Source organism: Ursus americanus, chromosome 17 (assembly GCF_024610735.1).
Source record: "Ursus americanus isolate L20-20 chromosome 17, mUrsAme1.1.p, whole genome shotgun sequence".
In the NCBI taxonomy this organism is placed as follows: Eukaryota; Metazoa; Chordata; class Mammalia; order Carnivora; family Ursidae; genus Ursus; species Ursus americanus.
This window is the reverse complement of record NC_142143.1, coordinates 25,459,812-25,483,352: the sequence shown is the minus strand read 5'-3', so window position 1 is coordinate 25,483,352 and position 23,541 is coordinate 25,459,812. Positions and strand designations below refer to the sequence as shown.

Genomic DNA, 23,541 nt, shown 5'->3' with positions numbered 1-23,541 from the left:
AAAGAAAGGACTACTGGTAGCTCCAACAATGTGGATAAACATCACAGACCTTATGTTGACCTTAAGAAGCCAGACATAAGAATATAAATATACAGTTGACCCTTGGAACAATGGAGGTTTGAATGGTGCAGGTCCACTTACATGCAGATTTTTTTCAATAAATACAGTATAGTACTATAAATGTATCTTCTCTTATGATTTTAATATTTTTTCTCTAGCTTTATTGCAAGAATACAGTATATAATACACAAAACATACAAAATATATGTTGACTGTTCTTGGTAAGGCTTCCTATCAGGCTATTAGCAGTTAAGTTTTGGGGGAATCAAAAGTTATATGTGGAGTTACAACTGTGCAGCGTGGGGGCACTACCCCCGACCCCCATGTTGTTCAAGGGTCAGCTGTATTATATGATTCCATTTATATGAAGTTCAAGAACAGAGGGAGGTCCGACTAGTGATTACCTCTGGCTGAGAATACAGAGGTTACTTACTGGGAAGGGATAATGGGGGTACCTCTTGGGACCTTGAAATATTTTATATCTTGGTGTGGGTAGTGGTTTTATACAGGTATATATTTAAATGAACATTCAAGGAGCTGCACACTTAATATTAGCGAACGTTAAGTGCTTTCCTGTAAGTTATACTTAAATTTTAAAGTTTTTATTTAAAAGTATATGCAATTTTTATGATTTCACAAGCTCCTTTTTAAAAAATATATACCTGCAGAAAAGAGAACAAATCATAAGTGTACCACTGGAGGAATGATCAAAGTGAGCTGTCCTGTAAATACCACTCGGGTCAAGAAATAGGACATTAAGGGTACTTCAGAAGTCCTTTCCCGGCCCCTCCCAATCACTAACCCCTCTCTCTTCTGCAAACTTCTAACATCGTAGTTTGACTGTTTTTGTGATCGTTTGGGTTTTTTTTTTTTTGGCTTTATGTGAATGGAATCACACAGTATACATTCCTTTGTGTGGCTTCCTTTGCTCAACATTATCATTGTGAGGTTTACCCATGTAGTGTGTAGAAATAATTTGCTCCCTTCCATTGTTCTATATTTTGTGGTACGGACATACCCCAAATTATTTATTCACTGATGATATTTGGTTGTTTCCAAGATGGGGCAATTACAAATAGTTCACCATCAGGATATGTACTTCCTTCTGTTGGGTATATACCTAGATGTGAAATTGCTGTGTCATAGGGTTAGACACCTGCTCTAATGACACAGTTTTTGAACACCTGTTTCAGCATTTCTTACTACATTAGTGGCCCAAGACTCTCTTGACCTCTGAGAGGCTGGGGTACATCTAGCACAGCCTCGTCTTCCCCTCCTCCAGGGTGGGCCCACCTCCCATTGGCCCTACAGCTTCTTGGCTCCTCTCCCAGCCTCACTACACCTCACTGCCTTGTCCGTCTCCTTCACAGGACTGTGAGCTCCTTGAGGGCAGAGAGCGTCTTGGTCGTCATCATAGCCGTAGCCTCCAACACAGTGCCCGGAATATAGAAATTCTTGATAAATATTTAATAAGTGAGAGGATGTAAGATCCATCCAGCTATCTAATTCCTGGATGAAGTTGAGAAATACATTAAATTTTGAAAACTCATATATTTTTTATCTTTGCTTTCAGATATCAAATGGATCCACTATAAAGGTCTTTAAGAAGATAGTAAATTTTCCTTCAGGTAACCAATATAACGTTAACCTTTTTGTTCTCACCCACCTTTATAAAGTACCGCTTTTTGCCTCTCTCAGATGTATTGTCACAAAGGTGAGATTGAGTTGTTGCTACATAATTCTCTGAAATTGGAGAAAAGCCATTTTGATCTGTTTCTGTTCCTAAGAATGTGAGCCTTGCAAGGAGGAGGACAGGAAACCGTAAACAGCAGTTGGCCGGGACTGCCCAGCACTAAGGAAGTTGCTGCCTCTTGACAGCCCTAAACTCAGGACAGAATCTCAGCCTTCCTAGCTCTGTCCCAACCCCTCAGTAGGATGGGGGCTAATAGAGGAGACCCCTCTGGCAAACTGAGAGGGAAGCTTGTAGATAATCACACAGCCCTGCAAGTGCTGAACAAACAAGATAATCCACTTAGAAATCCAAATCTCCTTTTATAGCATCTGCAAAATGCCCAGAAAGTGAGCGAGGCAAACTAAATGGGGAGCTGTTATGGGAAAGTCTATAAGCTAGTCTCTAAACTCTCTACCACCTCCTTGATAGCCTCAGGACAGGAAAACATTGCCATGTGCCTTGAGAAAATCCCTAGATCCTGGTCCAGGTTTGTCTCCAGAGAAATTATACCCCAGCCAAGACAATCAATCAGTCCTCAGCTCTTAGAAAGGTTCTGGGCCTCAACAGCAGGACTTCTCACACGCACATAACTGGAGGGAGGCTTCCTGATGCCTGAATTCGATACTAAGAGCAGCCTGGTAAGTCCCAAGACCTCGTCATTGCAAACAGGGAATGCACGGACTTCAATTAAATAGAAAGGATAATTCGGTAGGCTGTAGGACACCCTTGCGGGGACCCCCACAGTCCATCATTACATCTGGCTATAGTGAGAGAAGGCATCTTGCAGAGGGTGACTGTCATTCTGGCATTGGGAGTTCGTGTCCTTGGGTTATAAAAAGTGGAAGAGCTCTGTATTTTAAGCTTCAGAGCTTGGGCCTTTTGCAGCGCTTGCTGCTTGGGGATCTCGCCTTTGGATCTCTTCATGGGGCCTCAGGGCCGTCAGTACCTCTGCTTCTTCCCTGCCCAGTGCAGCTGAGAGCCATCATTTTGATCCCTCCCCCGCTAACCCTTCAGCCCTCCTGCCCCGTCCCCTTTCACCATCCTCTCAGTCACAACCCCAGCCCCGGAGGAACCCAGCCACTGGCCTTTTCTGAACCTATACCGAGGCAGCCACTGGAGGAAAGTACAGCTGGAGTCGCTATAAATTCATGGGGCCCAACATGACCAGGAGCCTCAATGCCACCTCCACCGCTGTATTTCTCACACTGTGTAACTCACTGTGTTCTCCAGAATTCTACCTTCTCTCCTCAGAGCTCTGACCCACACAGCTCTATCAGTAGCTGACTTGATCCTGTACCTCTGAGAGAAAACAGGAATCCCTCAACATCCAGCACCAGACCTCCCACCCCACCTGCGTCTGCCCATTTCTTCCTCCATGCCTCCGCTGGCATTCCTGGCACTCCCCTGTGCTTCCTCCTGTCCAAGGCCAGTCTCTCACCTGTGCCTTCAATCCCACCCTTTCCAACCTTCCACACATTCTTACACCACAGATCATCTTCTCTCACCTAAGCTTTCTATACCTCCCCACCTACTGCAGTTTTCCCCTTAGTGTTTCAAGGTGTTCTAGTCTCCTTCATCTTCAGAGCAAAAAACCTAGCGCCTTAATCCCTCTTTTCCCATTTACCGCTCCCTCTACTGCCACATTTCTTTCAGGACTGTCCTCATTCTGTGCCACTCATTGCCCTTCTTTCAGATCCCAGGAGGGCTGGCTCCTTGCGCCTGTCTCCTCCATTTGCCTGGCTAACTCCGGTCGTTCACTTAGGCTCAGCTCCAACATCCCTTCCTCTGAGAACCTCCCGGAGTGGGGTGGGTCCTCGTTAGTTACCTTCTTAGCCTATACTTTCTCATAAGCCTCATAACAATTATAGTTAAATAACTAATTGTATAATTAGTCATAGAAAGTGTCTCATCGGCTAGGATGTAAACTCCATCGGGGCAGCTAGGTCTGTCTTAAGCACTGCCTTTTGCCTAGGAGCCCCTGGCACTCAGAAGGTGCTCCAGGTACATTTGTTAGTGAATAAGGCTTGAACCTCTCCTATCCCACCCCCAGCAAGGGACCATTCAGCCTGTTGCGAACCTGCTTCCTACTCTAGGCCCTGGCCCATTCTATCTTCAGGTTAAGATCTTAAGATGCAGCAGGGTGGGGAAAAAAAAAAAAACAAAAACCGTAACTATGAAGAGCTCAAGTGCAAGAGCTCGAGTAACCTCTTCTGTTTATAGCACAAATGGGGCATTTGATGAGAAGGCCAATTAGCCCGTGGTTGTTTTTTTAATAGACTGTTTTCTCTCCCTTTCTCTGCCATTCAGATGTGGAATACTCAGAAGACCACTGCCATTTGGTGAGTTCGGTCTTTCTTGTGCTTGCCCCTGAATTGGATGCCTTCCGTAGCATGAACGGTCTCCTTGGGTAACGCTTCTACTGTCTTCCCGTTAGATTTTACCAGATTCGGAAGCATTCCAAGATGTGCAAGGGAAAAGACATCGAGGGAAGCACAAGTTCAAAGTAAAAGAAATGTATCTGACAAAGCTGCTGTCGACCAAGGTACACGTACTGTTCTGGGACTGCTTTTACGGCTACCTTGGGGGTGTATGATGTGTTTGACTTAATTTCCACTGAAGTGTGAAAATGTTACAAATCCCTTGTGCCTTCTAGCAAAGCAAAATGAAAGTTTAAATTGTAAACACTTCCTACCCTCTTCTTTTTTATAAACCACGAAGATAACAGCACTTTACAAATTTTGACTGTTGTATCTTCAATCAGGGATTTAATATTGTTCCCAGTCCCTTTACCCACCATTTCACTGTTGTTATTTTTTAGGTTGATGGCACAATTATTCCTTTTTGTTTACTTGTTATTATTAGATGAGCAATAAAACTCCCTTTATGAATTGCAAGTAAATGAAGGGCGGGGTCAGTGACTATAAACCTAGTAAATCTTTTTTTTTTTTTTTAAAGTAAGAATGCTGTTCATCTGTAAAAGTGTCAGATGTAAAAGCCGATGGAATACCAATCAGAAGCGAATTGTACCTTTTCTGGCTTGTAGTGGGATTAACAGAAGTCTGTGGTGACCCCCCCCCCGCCCCCGGCAAATGACTAGCAATATAAATGCTATTATCTACACCTGGCCCTGGGCTCCTGATGGGCTTCTTCGGATTATAGCAGAGTGTATGCTTAGCGCTTGGTAGCTTTGTTTAGTGGGTACAGGACAGCCAGAGCCTCTTGATTTCCTCATCTGTCCCACAGAGCTCTGCCTATTTGGCTTCTGTAAAATACTCAAATGCTTTGGAAGGTACATAATAAAAACCTACGATGGAAATACAGGCAATGAAAAAATTCTGGGAACTGAGCAACGTTGAGTTTTTTCAGGCTGAACATACCTAATCAAAGCTAAACATCCGTGGCTTCTTGGTTTATGTATACAGCCTACAACTGACATTTCAACTGCTAGAGATTTTTCTAAGATAGCCTCTCTGTTGACTAAACAATGTTGTTATCAGCAAGAAGCTGATGAACCAAATGTAAACCTGGGCATGGATTTTCAGGGCTCTTGTCCCATACTGCCAGTGTTGGCCTCATTTGATAATTTGACATATTTTCTCTTCAAGTTGTTTTTTCTGTTTTGTACATCATTTTCTCTGAACAGGGATTTCATTTTCTATTGTATTCAAAACTGCTACTCTTTTTTTTTTTTTTTTAATCTCCCAGGTCTGATGTTCTCTATCTTTCAGGTGGCAATTCATTCTGTGCTTGAGAAACTTTTTAGAAGCATTTGGAGTTTACCTAACAGCAGAGCCCCATTTGCTATAAAATACTTTTTTGACTTTTTGGATGCCCAGGCTGAAAACAAAAAAATCACAGATCCTGATGTCGTGCATATTTGGAAAACAAACAGGTGGGAACAAACAGTAGGTGATTACTGACTATTTTCAAGAATCTGGGACAGAATCTTAACTGAAAGGAGGGCATGGATAGTCACAGTAGGATTCATCATCCTTAGATCAGAACTTTTGACTTGGTAAGTTATCGTGTCAGAGCGGATTCTTCCTCTGCTACTATTTTTAAACAAGAAACAAACCCCTTCCTATGCTGAGATCCTATTCTTTAGGATAAAATAAACTTTATTATTTTTCATGTGTGAAAAAGACCTTATATGGAATGTTAAATTTAGCTTGACCAGCAAAAGATGAGAAATGAGTATTATGTGGTTTTATTATATAATTTTCCATTAGAGAATATTTAACCACCTTGCAGTTACCAAGCTATCTGTCAATACTCTGACTCTGCATGGACATTTGTTTTTATTTGATCAAGTGTAATACTTAGATACCATGAGAATTCACCAAAGGACTGTCTTGTTTTCTAACATACTACCTTAAGCTAAGGCAAGGCATCCAGATCTAGTCTCAATTTCTTCTCAGTAAGGAAACATTGCCCATTACCTCTACTTGAAGTACTTGGTGCATGAGCTGTAAGACTCGGCGTTAAGGTGTAATAGAAGTTTTCAGTGCACTCTCAAGCCCTCCCGAGAACTAAGGGTGGGCGGACCATTTTAAATGAATACTAAAAGCTGAAGTTCCAGAGCTCTAGGTCTCATCTTCTCCCATTTAATCCAGGTCTGTCCCAACTGTCTAACACTGGCTCACTCCCATTCTATGTTCTAGCCTCTGATTCTCCGGTCCTGCTACTCCCACACCAAGCTTGGGTGCTGCAAGCACCCATTTCACTGGGAAGTTTGTGGCATCTGAGCAGGGGCAGTAGTCAGGACAGTAGAGCTATGAAGACACCCAACAGCCTTATGATGGAGGTAGTTTGCTAGGCCAGAGTTGAGAAGGAGATAATAATGGAAGGACTCTGATTCTCAGGTTCATATTCAAATATTTGAGTGCCTACTATGTGCCAAGCACTGTTAGGTGCTGGAAATATAGCAATGAACTGAATAGACAAAAATCCATGTTCTCACAGAGCTTGCATTCTAATGGGTGGAAGAGACCATAAATAGGTAAATTATAGTATATTAGAAGGATAATACAGCAGACAAGGTGGGAAAAAGGATAGAGAGTAATAGGGCAGAGTGGTCAGAGGAGGCATCACAGAGATGATATTCAAGTCAGGTCTTGAAAGAGGTGAGGGCATAAACCATGAGACTATCTAGTTGAAGACAGTTTCTGGAAGATGGGCAACAAAAGCCAAAGTCCTGAGGCACCCGGTTGCCTTGAATGCATGAACAGTGAAGAGGCCAGTGGAGGAGTTAGAAGGCATAAGGTGAAGAGTAGCAGATGAGGGCCTGGGCCCAGATCATGCAGGGGCTTTATCCCCAGGGGGAGGGAGAGCACGAGGGTTTTGAACAGAGCGCAGACATCATCTGACTCTGTGTTAAGATTGCTGGTAGTTGTGGGAGAATTAACTGTGGGGACATAGGGGCTAATAACCCAGGTGAGAAGTAAAAGTGCCTTAGGCCAGGGTGTGGCACTTGGGGTGAGAAGAGGTTAAGTTCTGGAGACAGGATGCAATGTTTTCCTGGGTAACTATCATCTAATACCATCTAGAACTATCCGGAGAAAATTCTCCTCTTGTCAGTGGCCACTTCTGCCTTTCTCCAGTTCTAGTCCTCCCTTTCAGTAGCACTTGTCAGTTTAACCCTTTCTTGTTCTGAGTGATGCTGCCATCTGTCACTTGGTATATTTGGCAAAGCAGACTTGCATACTTCAATAACAAGGGCAAAAACACCCATTTACAAACTGTGATAAACAGAGCATTCGCCTCCTATGAAGGGCTGTATCTGAAAAGAGATTTCTCTTTGGAACAGCCTTCCTCTTCGCTTCTGGGTCAACATCCTGAAGAACCCTCAGTTTGTCTTTGACATTAAGAAGACACCACACATAGACGGCTGTTTGTCTGTGATTGCCCAGGCATTCATGGACGCATTTTCCCTCACAGAGCAGCAACTCGGGAAGGTAAGGCCTAGCTTACTATTTCTTGTATGTACTTCTGTGAGTCTGAAGCATTCTTTTTTGTTAACATCCAAACCATAAACCACAGCAGCTAAAAAGAAATAGTCATAGGTAGTCACTGAAAATTTGCTTTTCTTTAAAAGCTGTCTCATTTATTTTTCATCTAGTTTGGGGAAAAAAAGATTATTCTCCCCATCCTACTGCAGAACTCTGGCTGTGAATAACTTTACCACAAAGTGTAAATTTTGTTTCCTACAAAAACATTCTACAGACACTACTAAACTATGAAACTACTGAAATTTGCCTCGCTAAATTAATCCCATCTAAATACAGATGACCCTTGAATAATGGGGGATGATGGGCACCAGTCCTTCATGTAGTTGAAAACTACCCTGTAACTTTTGGCTTCCCCAAGACTTAGCTTTACTGCTAATATAAACAAACAGTCGATTAACACATATTTTGTACATGTTACATGTATTATATACTGTATTTTTACAATAAAGCTAGAGAAAACATCGAGAAAAGGTATTTATAGTACTGTACTGCATCAAAAAAAACTCCACGAAGAGTAACAACAGACCTACATAGTTCAACACCGTGTTGTTCAAGGGTCAGCTGTACACCTAAGAGTCTACTTGGATATAACGAATTGTTCATGGGGAAGAAAATCTTGCCTGAGATTTCTATCATCCCCAGTTTGTCAATTCATAGTCAAAACATTGAATTGTTTTTCTTTTAGCTTTCTTTGCTGAGCAAAGCCCCAGGAAATCAAAGAAATATAAAATACAGAGCAAACTTTGAAAGGGATGTTTTGGTCTTATTCAAGCACTCCAAAATGTATTAAACTAAGCGATACCTGTATCTAATGGATTTTAGAAAATCTTTTAATGCTGAGCACTGTCCCCTTGGTGTAAGGATGAGAGAGTGCCTAGAATGAAATGTGGTTGATGTTTCATACGTGCCTTGGCCTCCTAGTCTAAATCTATACTTCCACCACTGTTTCTGCAAAACAAACCTGTCTTTACTTTTGTGTTCCTAGCATCACCTTGTCCCTCAAGGTAAAATAGTTCGCATTATCTTTGACTCCTTCTTCTTCCTCCCATCCCCTAATTGGTTACTACTCATTGCCATCTCCAAAATGTCTTTTTTTTTTATAACTGCCTCAGAACTGGTCTCCTGGGCCCTGCTGCCTCATACCATACCTTTTCCTGTCTCAGGTTGTCATTCTAAAACAAAAATCTGATCTTGTTCGTCTCCTGCTTAAAAATTGTAAATACTTTCCATTACCTACCAGGTAAAATCCTCACAGTGCCATGTGGCCCTTCCTGATGGGGTGTCAAGTCTCTTTTCTGGCAAACTCCTTATACCTTCTATGCTACAGCTTTTACTTTTCCCAAACTTACCAAGAACTTGTTTTCTTATCTCTTTCCTGTCTCGTAACCCCTTTGTCTAGTAAAATTCTTATTCAATCATTCACTCCACAAACACAACTTCCTAATATGTACCAGAAACTGTAGGAGACTATGATCAGTCTAAGTATAGCTATTCTGTGAACTTTCCTGATACACTGCCCACACCCATTCTTCGTTTGACCAATGTGACAAAACACACTGAAAGACACTAAAATGTTTCTTTATTCACAGTAAAAATGACTGTTAACTCATTACTATGTTCTTGGTATATTTCACTTAATCATCACAAGAACCACAGAAGGTAGTTATTATTACCCTCATTTTATAGATGAGGAAATTGATCTTCTGAGAGGTTATACAAGTCTTGGTTAAAATCCCACAAAGTTGTTAGGATCCCTGATTTGTCCAACTCCACGGTGCTTTTCTTTACACCCTATACTAATTATTGATATCATGGTAACCACTGTGTTTAAGTTTGTCTTCCGAACTAAATTATAAGTTTCTTAAAGGCAGGTGCTGGTCTTCTTTACCTTTTTACATTCAATGTCTGCCCCAGCGCCAAGCTAAATAAATTTTATTGAATGCATGATCACATGATTTGTGGGTTCTACTTAGACTTGACAAGTGCAAAGAATCTCAGTAATATCTCAGTGTCGGCATCCTTCAGAATGATGCAGCCACTGATATGGCTATTCGTGCCCTCAGTACACTGAAAAATGTACTGGGACATTAGCCCTACCATTAACTCACCCATCTTCCCTGAGTAGGAATTTCAAAAATTTTGTGAAAAATGACTTTTAAAAATAAAATCTTAATTTTTAATATTATCACTATTATGTAAAGACATTCAAGCTGACAGGGAACTTTTGCAAAATCAGACATCAAAGCCCCCAATACTAATCACCATGTACTTCCTTGAGAACAGTAGAAGATCTTTATAATCTAATAAAAGGGACAAGCAGAAAAATTCACCACCACCAATTACTTACCACTTTCATGGTTATATAAAGGGCTCAATCAGACCTACAATCAAGTCTTTCATAAATGCCAAAATTCACTGGTGGGTGAGGATGAGAGCAAATGTTTTAATTCAGGCTTTTTACAACCATTAGTAATGAACTATGATTGAAATAAGTTCCATTGTTACAGTAACTCAAAATCATGCAAAAATAATAATTTTAGTTCTTTTATGAGAGGAAGGCAGAATATATTAGCATTTAATCCGCCTGAAAAGAACAGTGACTCACCAGAACTATCTGGATAGCAGTCAGTCATTCAGTCAACAACATTTATGAAGGCCCATGGCATGAAAAAGCTTTGTTACTAGGAGATAATAATGGTGGAGGTTCAACTACACTGGTACTGTTATAAATTCCCCTTGGTTTTTTTACTGTTGGCTGTGGCTGCTCTTTTTTTCAGGAAGCACCAACTAATAAACTTCTCTATGCCAAGGATATCCCAACCTACAAAGAGGAAGTAAAATCATATTACAAAGCAATCAGGGATTTGCCTCCATTGTCATCTTCGGAAATGGAAGAATTCTTAACTCAGGAATCAAAGGTATTGTTAGAAAGTAGAAATAAGAGGGGCACCTGGGTGGCTCCGTTGGTTCAGCTTTCGACTCTTGATTTTGGCTCGGGTCGTGATCTCAGGGTCCTGGGATCGGGCTCTGTGCTGGGTGTGGAGCCTTCTTAAGAGTCTCTCTCTCCCTCCCCCCCTCCTACTCTCTCCCTCTTGTTAAAAAAAAAAAAAAGAAATAAATATTTGGTTACTTCTTTTTTAAAAAGCCATTTCAGAATCTCTCAACAAGACTCTCTTTCTTTAAGAAACATGAAAATGAATTTAATGAAGAAGTGGCCTTGACAGAAATCTACAAATACATCGTAAAATATTTTGATGAGGTAAGATTTTAAATAACATTTTAAAAAATGGATATGAATCAGCCCCCAGGATTTGGTTGTAAAGCGTTCTATAGGTCTCAGGACAGCTCTGGCATCCCTAATGGCCAGAAAGGGAAGCCAGGAAGCCTGTCTGAGATGGGGGATCCTGGCGCCAAGCCAGACCCTGCATGTGGCTGCCCCTCTTCTAGTTTTATCATGCTGCCCACCTTTGGACCAGCCTGAATTTACATTTGAGTTAACGGGGTCTGTAGCCACACTGACTCAGGATAACTTTGATAAGTAAGTAGTGGTCCTATTAAATAGGGCCAGCTTATGCTTGATTGTAATGTGCTAAAATGAAAGCTAAGCTTGTTAAATTGCCTAGATTCTGTACTCGATAGGTCTATGAAAGTATAACATATTTCTAACTTAATCAACTATTTCAATAAACCATTAATTCTCCTTAATCTGGATTTTTTTCTTTGGGAATTCACACAGACACAGTCATCAGATGCGCTGTTTCCAAATATATGTTAATTCCCCCTTCCCTGATTCCCCCCCACTCAGTCATGCTGGGACAGGCTATCCATGTCAATGGTGAGAATAGCTCACCAATTCCATTTGCTACTTGAAGATGAAGTGATGCGCTAAGGTAGGGTAGAGGCAATGAGTTCCTTAAACATGATAAGCATCCCTCTTTCCAGGGGCCAGGGGTTAGAAGGGAAGCATTGGGGAGGGTAAGGGAGGGGAGGGAAGGGAAATATTCAACTCTGACCAGGACGCCCCTGCCTGCTGCATTTAAGAAGAAATTCTTGCCTGCATGTTGGCTGCCCAGAATGCTTGCTGCGCTTGGAATGGCTGTGACATAATGCATAAAACAGGGCCTTGGAAGTCTGGCCCCATATTTGTAAGCAAATAGTTGGTATTTCTTGCTAGCTTCTATTTTAAGCCAAAGTGTTGTTGAGCCTGTGATAATGACTTAGCAAAACAACTTGCAAAGTGAGTATGTAAATGATCGAAGAAAATGTTGGCATCTGTTTCATACAGATTTTACCACTCATGGCATCAGGAATGCAAAAAAAACCCCCCAGAATTGTAATGCTAAAACCACAATATCTAAAATAACTGTTCTAATTGTCAACAGATTCTAAATAAACTAGAAAGAGAACGAGGGCTGGAAGAAGCTCAGAAACAACTCTTGCATGTTAAAGTCTTATTTGATGAAAAGAAGAAATGCAAGTGGATGTAAGCACTCTGGGGACTGGCTTAATCTGGCAAAATTCTTCAGACGACTTGGGAGCAAAATGGCTGCTTGAGCTACTCTGTGTCGTTAATTTTTAAAGTTTGCACATAGGTTCCACTCTGAGCACTGTCTTTTAGAGACCAAGGCACACGCACAGCTTCTAGAAAGCATACCCACCATTGTGCCTGTGCATATACTGTGGGAACCTTTCTGTAAATAGAGTTGAAGTGGTTGTTGCAAACAAACAGCCTCCTTGTTTACAGAGAATTACAGGGCCAGTAAGCAAGTGTCAGTAAACTACAGTCTCCACTTAAGCACAATGACAGCAGTGGTTTTGTTTGAAAACTACAGTTATGTAGCACTTGTGACTACACTGCACCTCTGTAGAAAAGGGACACTGCCAGTGATCACAAGAAAATGTGAAATGAGTCATTTGGAAACAAGGTGGGAGTGTTAGGGCAACCTCGAGGATTTGCAGCATTGAAACTTTCCCCAGTAGTTCTTGGAAAAGCTGACCGCAGAATTTGGTAGTGTGTACACTTAGCATTTGTGAGTGTGTGTGTGTGTTTTTAAACCAAAAACTGACAGTGTTGCAACATTGTTGAAAGGGCTCGTGTTTTTCAGTGGTCGCCAACTGCACTCCATCAACTCACCTCCATCTCACGAAGGAGCTCTAAAGCAAGGAGAGGGAGGAGGCTTTATTTAAATGCAACAGCATTTTACCCACTTGGTCCCGATGCGTGTTCCTTTTTATCATTTTTTCATACTAAATGTATTTGATAGTGGACATGTTGGCTATTGTAAAAAAAAACAAAACATCATTAGTTTATTTCTGTCTAAAAACTTCTTTGATCAAAACTGTCTGTAGAAGAGTAACTCCCTCCCCATTTGTCTCCTTGCTTTAGATTTCTGGTGAACCCTGTGGTTATAAATATTTGTGTGTGATTTAAAAAAAAAAATACATTTTACATTTCATGAAATTGCTGTTCACACTGGAGTATTATATATGAATATATATATATTTGAGGCCCAAGGCCTGAAAAATACTAGTATACAACTTGGTATCTTAGTCTTACTATGTACTTTTTGAAAGTATTCCTCACAAGAGAAAGAATTCAAAATACCCATTTTATTCATGCCTTTCTTTTTAAAGAATTCCCTATCCAGTTATAGTCTTTTTATTGCTGATTTTTTATTCCTGAATTTTTGCTGCTCATGACCAATTTTAATACCACTGTGTTTTCCTTCTATTAAAAGTAAAAAATGTAATTGGCAACTCTCAACTTTCCATGTGGCACCTTTTTACCCTTGGTGCTCCAAATCCCAGATTAAGGAAAGACATTTTTTCAAGTAGCAAATAAAACACTGATCATATAGTCCTTAAAATCTTTTACCAACACTGTATGGGATATCAGGATTTAAATGTGAATTTGTCTTCAAAAATGAAATTCTTTTTGCTCCTCAGTATCTGGCAAAGCGTAAGAGGCGATACCTCAACAAAATGATCAAATAAGCAGTTATCACCCTGATAGGCACCTTCCCAATCCCGTCACTTTTGACCATTGTCTGTCCAATGGACACACCTCAAAAATACTACCAAATAGGTTACTTACAAGTATAAAGGTGAGAGGTCTGGTCCCCATCTAAGGCTGCTACAGTCTTGATGTGAAGGCATTCATCATAAGAGAATAACAGTAGGACAGTTGAGAGCCAAGGGTAGGAGAGTTGCCCAAAAGACTTCCCCTTCTTTAGGGTACAGAAATGCTAAGAAAAGGATCAGCTACAGCTTTATCTAAGTATTCAGTAAATGCTACATGAGGGTGTCCCTGTCCAGCTCTCTGGCACATGAGTCCCACGTGGAGCCTTACCTCCTCTTCCAGGGACGATGCTGCCGGGAACTTTGGGCAAGTCACTTACCTCTTTGTGCCTCAATTTCTGTATAATATTTCTAACCTACCTCACTGAGGTGGTGTGAAGATTCACTAATGTATGTAGCGTGTTTGTCAATCCTCCAGTGAAAAGCACTATCTAGATCACATTTTGGATCACATTAGCCAAATGCAGTAAACGGCCAAATTAGATGTGTGCTGAAGACAATCAGTCACTGGGTCTATATTAAACAGCAACCAGAGAAACAAATGGCAAACAATTTCTATTTTCAAGTTTCTTTGCCTATTTTTTTGGTGCAAACAATTCATTTATAAACTTTTTTTTCTAACACTAGTGTCTACAGCAGCATTTAAAAATTAATTCTGTTACCTTTTCCGTATTAGGGATTTAAAGTCTATTTCTTATTGTATACCTGATTGAAGCTGTACTTGGAGATGAATGTTTTAAATGTCTATATCCAAAAATAAACATTTTGATGTAAATGTGGACTGTCTGTCTTTTTCCTTAAATATAAGTAGCTCCACAGAAATTACCTAGGTGCCAGCACGTATGTGAATAAGCAACTGTAATATTCCGTTTCTTCTAAATGATGCTAAGGACCGTTCAGTTACACCCCTGGCCTCCACTATCTACCTGAACTTTTGATCCTGAAGACTTCGGGATCATGAACATTCCACTTAATTTGGCCGATTTGAGCTTTGCCTTTTTGATGTGAAGTTATTCCAGCAGAATGCCTTTAAAAGAGGTTAGGGGATACACAGAAATAAAACATTTAATTTGGTTAGATCCAAAACAGTGCGAGGCAACATTAAATACCAACAATATTTATAAGGGACCCCAAGGGGTTCACGTTTTACAACAAATGGCCCTTGTCTTATATGGTCACAGGGTTTAATCATTTGTACTCTGTGGCTTTGAATTATAATAGAAAATAACAATGAGATCTTCTACATTGCCAAATACACACTGTAGGGTCAAAATAAAATTAAACACAAGACGATATAGAAAAATATTTATTAAGCTCTTTAATTATGTGCACACAGCTTTTAGAAAGCATTTTATAATATTTAGGTATCTTCAAGTTTTGTTTTTTACTGCTAACTTTAAAACTGTCATCTTTTTTCAAGAACTAGAGGTTTAGAACTCTTGTATATAGTAAACCGGAAAATGTTTACTGACCCTGTTACTGCCAAGCATCTCAAAGAGGCAGAAGGAATTCAACATGGGCGTAATTCAGGCAAAATGCCAAAAAATTTCAAAGTGAAATTAATAAAATAATTTAAAAACTTGATTCCCTAATTCATTCTTTTTTTTTCAAACATTCTCAAAGGGTTGTCAATAAATATTCTAAATACCTCTGGGGCTGTTTTAATGCTTCACTTGTCATTAGTATAATCCTAAAATCCAGACACTGATGCAATATAGCACGTAGCCAGTACCTTTTCTTGAGGCAAATTCAAATGCTCTGGCAAACGGTAATACAATATCTAAATGCCACATACGTTAAAACTTCAAGCTTTATTGAGTCACACTGATTTCATCCCTTTTGATCTGCCTTTTCTCCAACAACATCATTCCCCAGGAGATCCAAGTTCCTCTAGTTGTTTCCTTTGTGTTGTTTCTAGTTCTTCTAGTCTTTTGCGAAGTAGAGAGAGTTCCCTTTGATGCTGTTCCTCCTTAAAAGCACAGAAAAAGAAAAAAAAAAGCAGCTCAGAAAAATGGGGGCGCCTGGATGGCACAGCGGTTAAGCGTCTGCTTTCGGCTCAGGGCGTGATCCCGGCGTTATGGAATCGAGCCCCACATCAGGCTCCTCCGCTATGAACCTGCTTCTTCCTCTCCCACTCCCCCTGCTTGTGTTCCCTCTCTCGCTGGCTGTCTCTATCTCTGTCGAATAAATAAATAAAAATCTTTAAAAAAAAAAAAAGCTCAGAAAAATGGCTGGAAAAATAACTGTTAGGCACCAGCCTGAGTGGCTTTTTCAGTCAGGCCTGCAACGTCTGGCACGGAAAGGACGACCATTTTAGCAATCTGAGAAGACAGCAGTGCGGGCCAGACTACTAACCAGTCCTCGCTTCTCTCCTGCCTCAGGCACTAGCCTTCAGCAAATCCCAGAGTCTGTACTTCTATCTAGGTATAAAACTCAGCAGGAAGTGAATTAGAAAATAGTAATGCAGGGCCCAGATGTACTTACATGCCAATGTTCTAACAAGGCTGGAGTTTAATAGCAGTTTATTATAAACAAAGCACTTGGTCTGAGATCCAATACAGTGACTAAAATCTTTGGTGCTTATAACATTATAAAATGTAACTACTTATTACAGTTCATCTTTTGAAAATAATCCCATCAATTTGATTCCTTCAATATCTCAGGGACCTGATATAGAACGAGCCCAAGATTTGGAACCAGATTTAGGTTTGACACTCAATCCTGTCACTTAGTAGCTATGACTTTAGGCAAGTCACTTCACCTCTGACTCAGTTTCCTCATCTGTAAATTGGAATAACACCTTCCCTCAAAGTATTTCCCATTAGGATTAAATATTGTATGGAAAATGCATAGTGCAGAGCATTAGTAAATGCTCAGTAGTTAGTAATCGAGTGAACTGTAAACTCTAGGTTACTCAAAGACTCATCAATCAAGTTTCTTCTTTTTAGCTGCCCAGGAGATTTCACTCCTAGCACCATCACTAAGGGACAGAATAGACGCAAATCCACTTTGCTTCTACTGGCAAATTTCTATGGTAAAGAAAGATTTGAGTTTTTAACTCTGAATTTAAACAGGTAATAACTTACAGAAATATTAGTGCCTTTTTTTTTTTCAACATAAATGCTCATACCTGCATATGAGGAGGAAAGGATAGGTCCATGCCTGGAACCATGGCTGATGACTGAAAGCTAACAGGATTCATAGATGCTGTTGGAGGTATGTTAGGAACCAAAATTAAACTTCGAAATTCATTATGTCTTCTCTGTATGTCCTTTAGTCTTTTTTGAAGCCTTGTATATTCTTCAAATGGAACATTTTGTCTTAAAAAGAAAAAAAGTGTTTCTGTTCTTTAATAGTTATACTCTATTGAAGAACAGTATGATTCACAGAATTTCAAATTGGAAGAAAATGGACTTCGGAATTTAAGATTTATCTGGATATATACATAAAACTCTAGAAAGATAAACAGAAATATGACGTCTTGATCATATGTACTACGGTTAGCACTGCAAGCTTTCAACTGATTTTTTTTTTTTTTTTAAAGATTTATGTATTTTAGGGGCACCTGGGTGGCTCAGTCTGTTAAATGTCTGCCTTTGGCTCAGGTCATAATCCCAAGGGCTCCCTGCTCAGTGTTTGCTTTTCCCTCTGCCCCTTCCCCTGCTCGTGCTCCCTCTCACTCTCTCTCAAATAAATTAAATCTTTTTTAAAAAGATTTATTTGTGGGGCGCCTGGGTGGCACAGCGGTTAAGCGTCTGCCTTCGGCTCAGGGCGTGATCCTGGCGTTATGGGATCGAGCCCCACATCGGGCTCTTCCGCTATGAGCCTGCTTCTTTCTCTCCCACTCCCCCTGCTTGTGTTCCCTCTCTTGCTGGCTGTCTCTCTGTCGAATAAATAAATAAAAAATCTTTAAAAAAAAATTTTATTTGTGAGAGAGAGAGGGAGGGAGAGTGTGCACATGGGTATGCATGCATGCAGGGAGGGGGAGAGGGAGAGAGAAGCAGACTCCCTGCTAAGTGGGAAGCACAACTCAGGGGCTCGATCTCATGACCCTGAGATCATGACCTGAGCTGAAACCAAGAGCTGGATGCTTAACCAACTGAGCCACCCAGGCAGCCCAACTATCAACTCATTTTAAAGTTTTATTTGCCAATTAATCAAAGATTAAAAATCTTTTGATACTTTTACTTTCATTTCCACTCCACTCCACCAACCCATGAATCCTGAAACTAAAGCCTCCTTAAACCAAAACGGTGCCTTATTTTATAAAGGAATCAAGTAGATTCCTAGGCTGAATCTTATGAAATTGTCATTTTTATAGGAAAAATAGGGTCCAATACAGGGAATTACATGTTGTTCAACCTAATTATTAAAAATGTAGCTAATGGGGGTGCCTGGGTGGCACAGTTAAGCCAACTCTTGGTTTTGGCTCAGGTCGTAATCTCAGGGTCATGAGATCAAGTCCCACACGGGACTCTGCGCTGAGCAGAAGCCTGCTAGAGTTTCTCTCTCCCACTCCCCCCCACCCACGCGCACACACACACATGCTCACTCTCTGTCTCTCTCAAATAATTCTTAAAAACGAAATGTAACTAATGACAAAAGTAAAGCTACCCACCAACTTTAGGGAAAAAGGATTTGGGATAAAAAAGCTAACTTTTCCGGCCTTTTCATCCCATCACCTTTTTGGAAATGAATTTCCTGACCATCAAGCACATCACTACTTAAATACAGTTTTCAAAGCACTCAAGGTTCTAGATGATCAGTGCCATATCTGCCCAATCTTGAATTGATAATATTTCAAAATTAATAGTTATAGAAGAGGGAGTAAACTGAATTTTGTTTTAGAATAAATTTGGTGGCTTCTTACTTTGGAACAGAGTATTATAAAGCTGGCATGACTTTGGGATCCCCGGATGGCTCAGTCAAGCATCTGACTCTTGATTTTGAGTCAGGTCATGATCTCAGGGTTGTGAGACTGAGCCCCATCTGCTTAAGATTCTCTCTCTCCCTCTGCTCTCCCCCACCACTCTCCTGCTCTCTCTTAAAAAAAGAAAAAGAAAAGGCATGAATTCCACAGTCTATGAACTTCAAGTGTTCTAAAAAAAACAACTTTCAGCTTTTGGTAATAATTATACCCAAGGAAGACAGGTGCACATTATAAAACATCACTGCTTGATATTATAGGCAATTTCAATTACAGAAAAGTCTGACACTGTCTCATGCTAAAGGCTACCACTGAAATTAGCTAAATTTGAAAAGTTTGTATTAACTTGAATCAAATAGGTCATACAATGCCACTACCACTAATATGGCAAATCATCTCTGCTCAAACATGCTCATCATGCAGATTATTAGCTATGTTTGTATGTAAGTGAAAAACCAGAAGCTTTGGGCCAATAATATTTTTCTACAACAAGAAATCAAAAAATCTTGATCCAAAATTCCAGACACATTTTTGGAACTAGGCAATGCTACAACTCTCTTGTCTCTGTAGCAAGAACGCACACCACTCCCGGCTACCCAAGCCAGTGGCCCTTCCTGTCAGTCCCAACCATAACACAAATGCCTGGCATGTGCTAAAGACCTTTTGGTTTGAAGGAACCATTCAGCCAGAAAAAAAATAACAAGAATAATGAATTAGGAGTACAACGAACAGTTTTAGAATTCTTTTAAACGTAAAAGAAAACAAGTGCATTACAGAGAAAACAAAGTACATTTTAAAAGAAAACAAAGTGCATTATACTAGGTATCAAAGTTCTATAATGTCAAAGTCACTACATGGGATATGTATTTATACAAATAATTACCTATTTAACACCTGATTTTGTGTTTCTAATTCTTCTCTCTTTGCCTCTAAGACTTCTACTTTCTCCTGTAGTCTCTTCAATTTGTTTTCATGAAGAGATTTTCTCTAGGGAAAAAAAAAAAACCAATACGAGCAAGTACATTAATACAAAATCTCCTCTTTGAACAAAATATAGAGAGAATATTTTACTCAACAAAAGAAATTTTACTTAGAGATAAGTATTTTCAGTGAATACCAGGAGGAAAGATTAGTAGATATGATTCTTACTGAAAAATTACAAAGATAATAAGCCACAGATGTACCTCATATCCTCATTGTGACAAACAGAACTGTTACAAATGCCAAATCAGAAAACGGGTATCAATAACTAAATTGCTGCAAATAAAATATCTAAAAAAGGAAGGAGTCAAATTTTACTAATGAGCTTACATGTCACCTGGTAAGGAATCACAAGCTCTTTATTTTTCCAAAAGATACGTGTTTTATAAAAGAACCAAAAATTTAAAATTAAAAGCATGCTTACAATTGATAAATTGTTAACCAAAGCAATAAAGGATCAGAAAGCTAAGACAGATTATGGATGCATCTCAGTTTGAAAGTATGTCTTTCTAAATATTAGAAAGAAAATATTTAAGCTTTACAAAAAGAGAAAATTTTCTAATATGGAAAAATCAGGGTATAATGCAAAAGTGGTATATAAACAAAGGTAATTACTTTTTCATTTTTATAAAGAGGTTTTGTTTTTTATAGAAAAATACATATAAATGTGGCAACTCATTTAGCAGCAACAGACTCTTCAGGTATTTGCTTTGTAACTCTTTTATTGAAGTATATTAGGCTTATAGAAAAATGCATAGAACGTAAATGTAAAGCAAACTATAACAGCAAAAAGCAAATGCTGATCCTCGTACTTCACGGGTCAAGAGCACTGCCATACCAGAAGCGCCCCTCCCCCTCCCCCTTTCAATCTCTACCCCCTTCTGTCCTCTGAAATGGCAACCAACTAATTTACTTCCAAAGCTAGAGCATAGTTTTGCTGATTTTTCAACTTCATATTAACAGAATCGTAGTCTTTATGAAATTCTTTTACAAATGGCTTTTTCACTCAAGATTGTTGAGATGTATTTGTGTTCTTGCTTATAGGAACAGTTCATTGCCACATATTGTCCTGCACTTACGAGTATCACATAGTTTAATGTATCTACCTGGTCCACCACTGAAGGTCATCTGGGTTATTTCCAGTTGGGAAATAACACTGCTTTGGGCATTCTTTCTCATGCTTCCCATCGCTTCTATCCTCAAGCACCCCAAAAGGTTGCCTCGTGCCGCCTCCCCTCTACCCTGGCAAAGGAACCATTCTTCCGTCCTTAATTACCATAAGTATATATTTATGTTTACAGGTAATTTAGAACTCTATCTACCAATCTACCCGAATTAAAGAATCATACAGTATATACTCTTCAGTCTCTGGAGTTTTTTGTTGTTCAATATGCTGTCCATTATGACTAAGCCATGTTATTTTATGGCAGTTCTTTTCCACTGTTATGTTGTCATCCATTTTATAAATATACATCTTATCTATTCTCATAATGAAAATTAGAATTGTTTCAATTTTGAGGCTATTATAAATAAAGTTTCTATGAACATTCCTTATCATGTTTTTGGTGGATATATGTACTCATTTCTCTTGAGTATATACTCGGAGTGAGTCACAGCTTTAATAAACACTGCCAGTTTTCTAAAGTGGTTCTATTAATTTCATGCCCATCGGCAATCTATGAGTACAGCCACTATGGAAAATAGTACATTGGTTCCTCAAAAAACTAAAAATAGAACTACCATATGATCTAGCAATTACATACACAGTGGAGTAGGATTTGGTCATAAAAAAAGAAGGCTATTATTCTTTTGTGACAACATGGATGGACCCTGAAGGCATTATGGCAAGCAGAGAAAGAAAAAATACTGTATAACCTCACTTATCCGGAGAATCTAAACAAACGAACAAACTCACAGATACAAAGGAATTGGTGGTTGCCAGAGGCAGGGGGTAAGGGGTGGGCAATATGGGTGAAGGGAGTCAAAAGATACAAACCTTACTTTATATCCCTGGGACTTACTTTATAATGTACAGCATAATAACTATACTGTATCACATATTTGGAAGTTGCTAAAAGAGTAAATCCTAAAAGTTCTCATCAGAAGAAAAAAAATTTTTAACTATGTATAGTGATGGATATTAACTAGACTCATTTATTGTGATGATTTCACAATATACAAAAATATGAAATCATAATGTTGTCCACCTGAAACTGACATGTTATATGCCAATTATATCTCAAAGAAAAAGACTACTGAACCCTAAGAAGGCAAACATAACAAAATGATTCATGAGTACTTAAATTTAGTTATTATTCACAGAATTGTTGGAAATAATAAAGTAAATATAACCAAAAAACCCCCTATTTGTTACTTGACCTTTTCCCAGTAATTTTAAATTGACATAATAGTTTGATAGATGTTTGCATTTTTATAAATCATACACAATCATGTCATGTGTGAATGACAATTTTACTTGCTCCTTTCCAATCTTTATAAATCTTATATTTCTTTTTCTTGTCTTATTATACTAGCTAGGACACCCAATGAAATGTTAAACAAAATGGTAATAGTAAACATACTTGCCTTGTTACTGAACTTGGGTGGGTAGAGGGAAGCATTCAATATTTAGTAAGTATGATGTTAGATGTAGGACTTTTGTAGTTACAAAATCCCTTCTATTCCTATTTTGATAAGTTTATTGTAAAAAGGATGTTAAATTTTTTCAAATTATTTTTATGTCTATTAAGATGATCACAATAGTTTTTCTTCTTGGTCTAATGTTGAATTATACTAATCAATTTTCAATGTTAAGCTACCTTATATTCCTAGAATAAACCCTACATGTTCATGATATATTACCATTTTTATGTAACACCAGATTCCGTTTGCTAGTATTTTAAGATTTTTACATCTGTTTATGATATTTTTCTTTTCTTATAATGACAGTGTTGGTTTCTAACCTTATATAATAAGTGGGGATGTTTTCCTTTGTTTTCTATTTTCTCGGAAACTCTGTGTTAAGAATGGTATTATTTCTTAAGTATTTGGAAGAATTTATCAGTGAAGCCAAATGAGCCAGGCATTTTCTCCATGGAAGGTTTTAAATTACAGATTCCATTTACTTAACAGACATAGATAGGACTATTCAGATTACCTAATTCTTCCTGTATTAGTTTTGTTAAGATGTTCCTCAAAGAATGTATTCATTTCTTCTAAATTGCATAATTAGCGTAGTTGTTTTGATAATATTCTTGCTGTTTTAATATCTATAAGAGCGCCACCTGACTGGCTCAGTTGGTAGAGCAAGCAACTCTTGATCTTGGAGTTGTAATTTGAGCCCCATGTTGGGTGTAGAGATTACCTAAAATAAAATCTTGGAAAAATAAAAGAAATAGAGTGATACCCCTTTTTCATTCATGATATTGTGCATCTGTGTTTACCTACCTACCTACCTATTTTGTGGGGAGTTAGGAAAAAATGAGTCTAAGGTACTTTTATCAATTTTATCAATCTTTTAAATTTAAATTTAAAATTTTAAAATTTTTAATTTTCTCTGGTGTATATATATTTTTTAATGATTTTTTATTATGTTAGTCACCATACAGTACATCCCCGGTTTCCAATGTAAGGCTCGATGATTCATTAGTTGTGTATAACACCCAGTGCACCATGCAATACGTGCCCTCCTTACTACCCATCACCGGTCTATCCCATTCCGCCACCCCCCTCCCCTCTGAAGCCCTCAGTTTGTT

The 23,541-nt window shown here is 39.0% G+C and overlaps 2 protein-coding genes across 7 annotated transcripts in view; one reads left to right on the top strand and one right to left on the bottom strand.

Annotated features, from left to right (window-relative positions):
- PLXNC1 (plexin C1) overlaps positions 1 to 14,657 on the top strand; it is a 142,858-nt gene extending 128,201 nt beyond the window's left edge. For all 3 annotated transcript variants that reach the window (XM_045779598.2, XM_045779597.2, XM_045779596.2), the window contains 8 exons: positions 1,634 to 1,688; positions 4,100 to 4,131; positions 4,227 to 4,334; positions 5,521 to 5,684; positions 7,599 to 7,746; positions 10,578 to 10,718; positions 10,985 to 11,059; positions 12,183 to 14,657. In XM_045779598.2, coding sequence (XP_045635554.1) covers positions 1,634 to 1,688; positions 4,100 to 4,131; positions 4,227 to 4,334; positions 5,521 to 5,684; positions 7,599 to 7,746; positions 10,578 to 10,718; positions 10,985 to 11,059; positions 12,183 to 12,287 — 828 coding nt within the window. In that variant the 3' untranslated portion in view covers positions 12,288 to 14,657. The remainder of the gene's footprint in view (positions 1 to 1,633; positions 1,689 to 4,099; positions 4,132 to 4,226; positions 4,335 to 5,520; positions 5,685 to 7,598; positions 7,747 to 10,577; positions 10,719 to 10,984; positions 11,060 to 12,182) is intronic.
- Positions 14,658 to 15,167: 510 nt separating this feature from the next.
- The window catches only part of CEP83 (centrosomal protein 83), a 126,990-nt gene continuing 118,616 nt past the window's right edge, over positions 15,168 to 23,541 (bottom strand). For all 4 annotated transcript variants that reach the window (XM_087868854.1, XM_087868853.1, XM_087868855.1 and 1 more), the window contains 3 exons: positions 19,689 to 19,792; positions 17,009 to 17,198; positions 15,168 to 15,847 (listed from right to left, as the gene is read on the bottom strand). In XM_087868854.1, the coding sequence (XP_087724980.1) occupies positions 15,743 to 15,847; positions 17,009 to 17,198; positions 19,689 to 19,792 (399 nt within the window). In that variant the 3' untranslated portion in view covers positions 15,168 to 15,742. The remainder of the gene's footprint in view (positions 15,848 to 17,008; positions 17,199 to 19,688; positions 19,793 to 23,541) is intronic.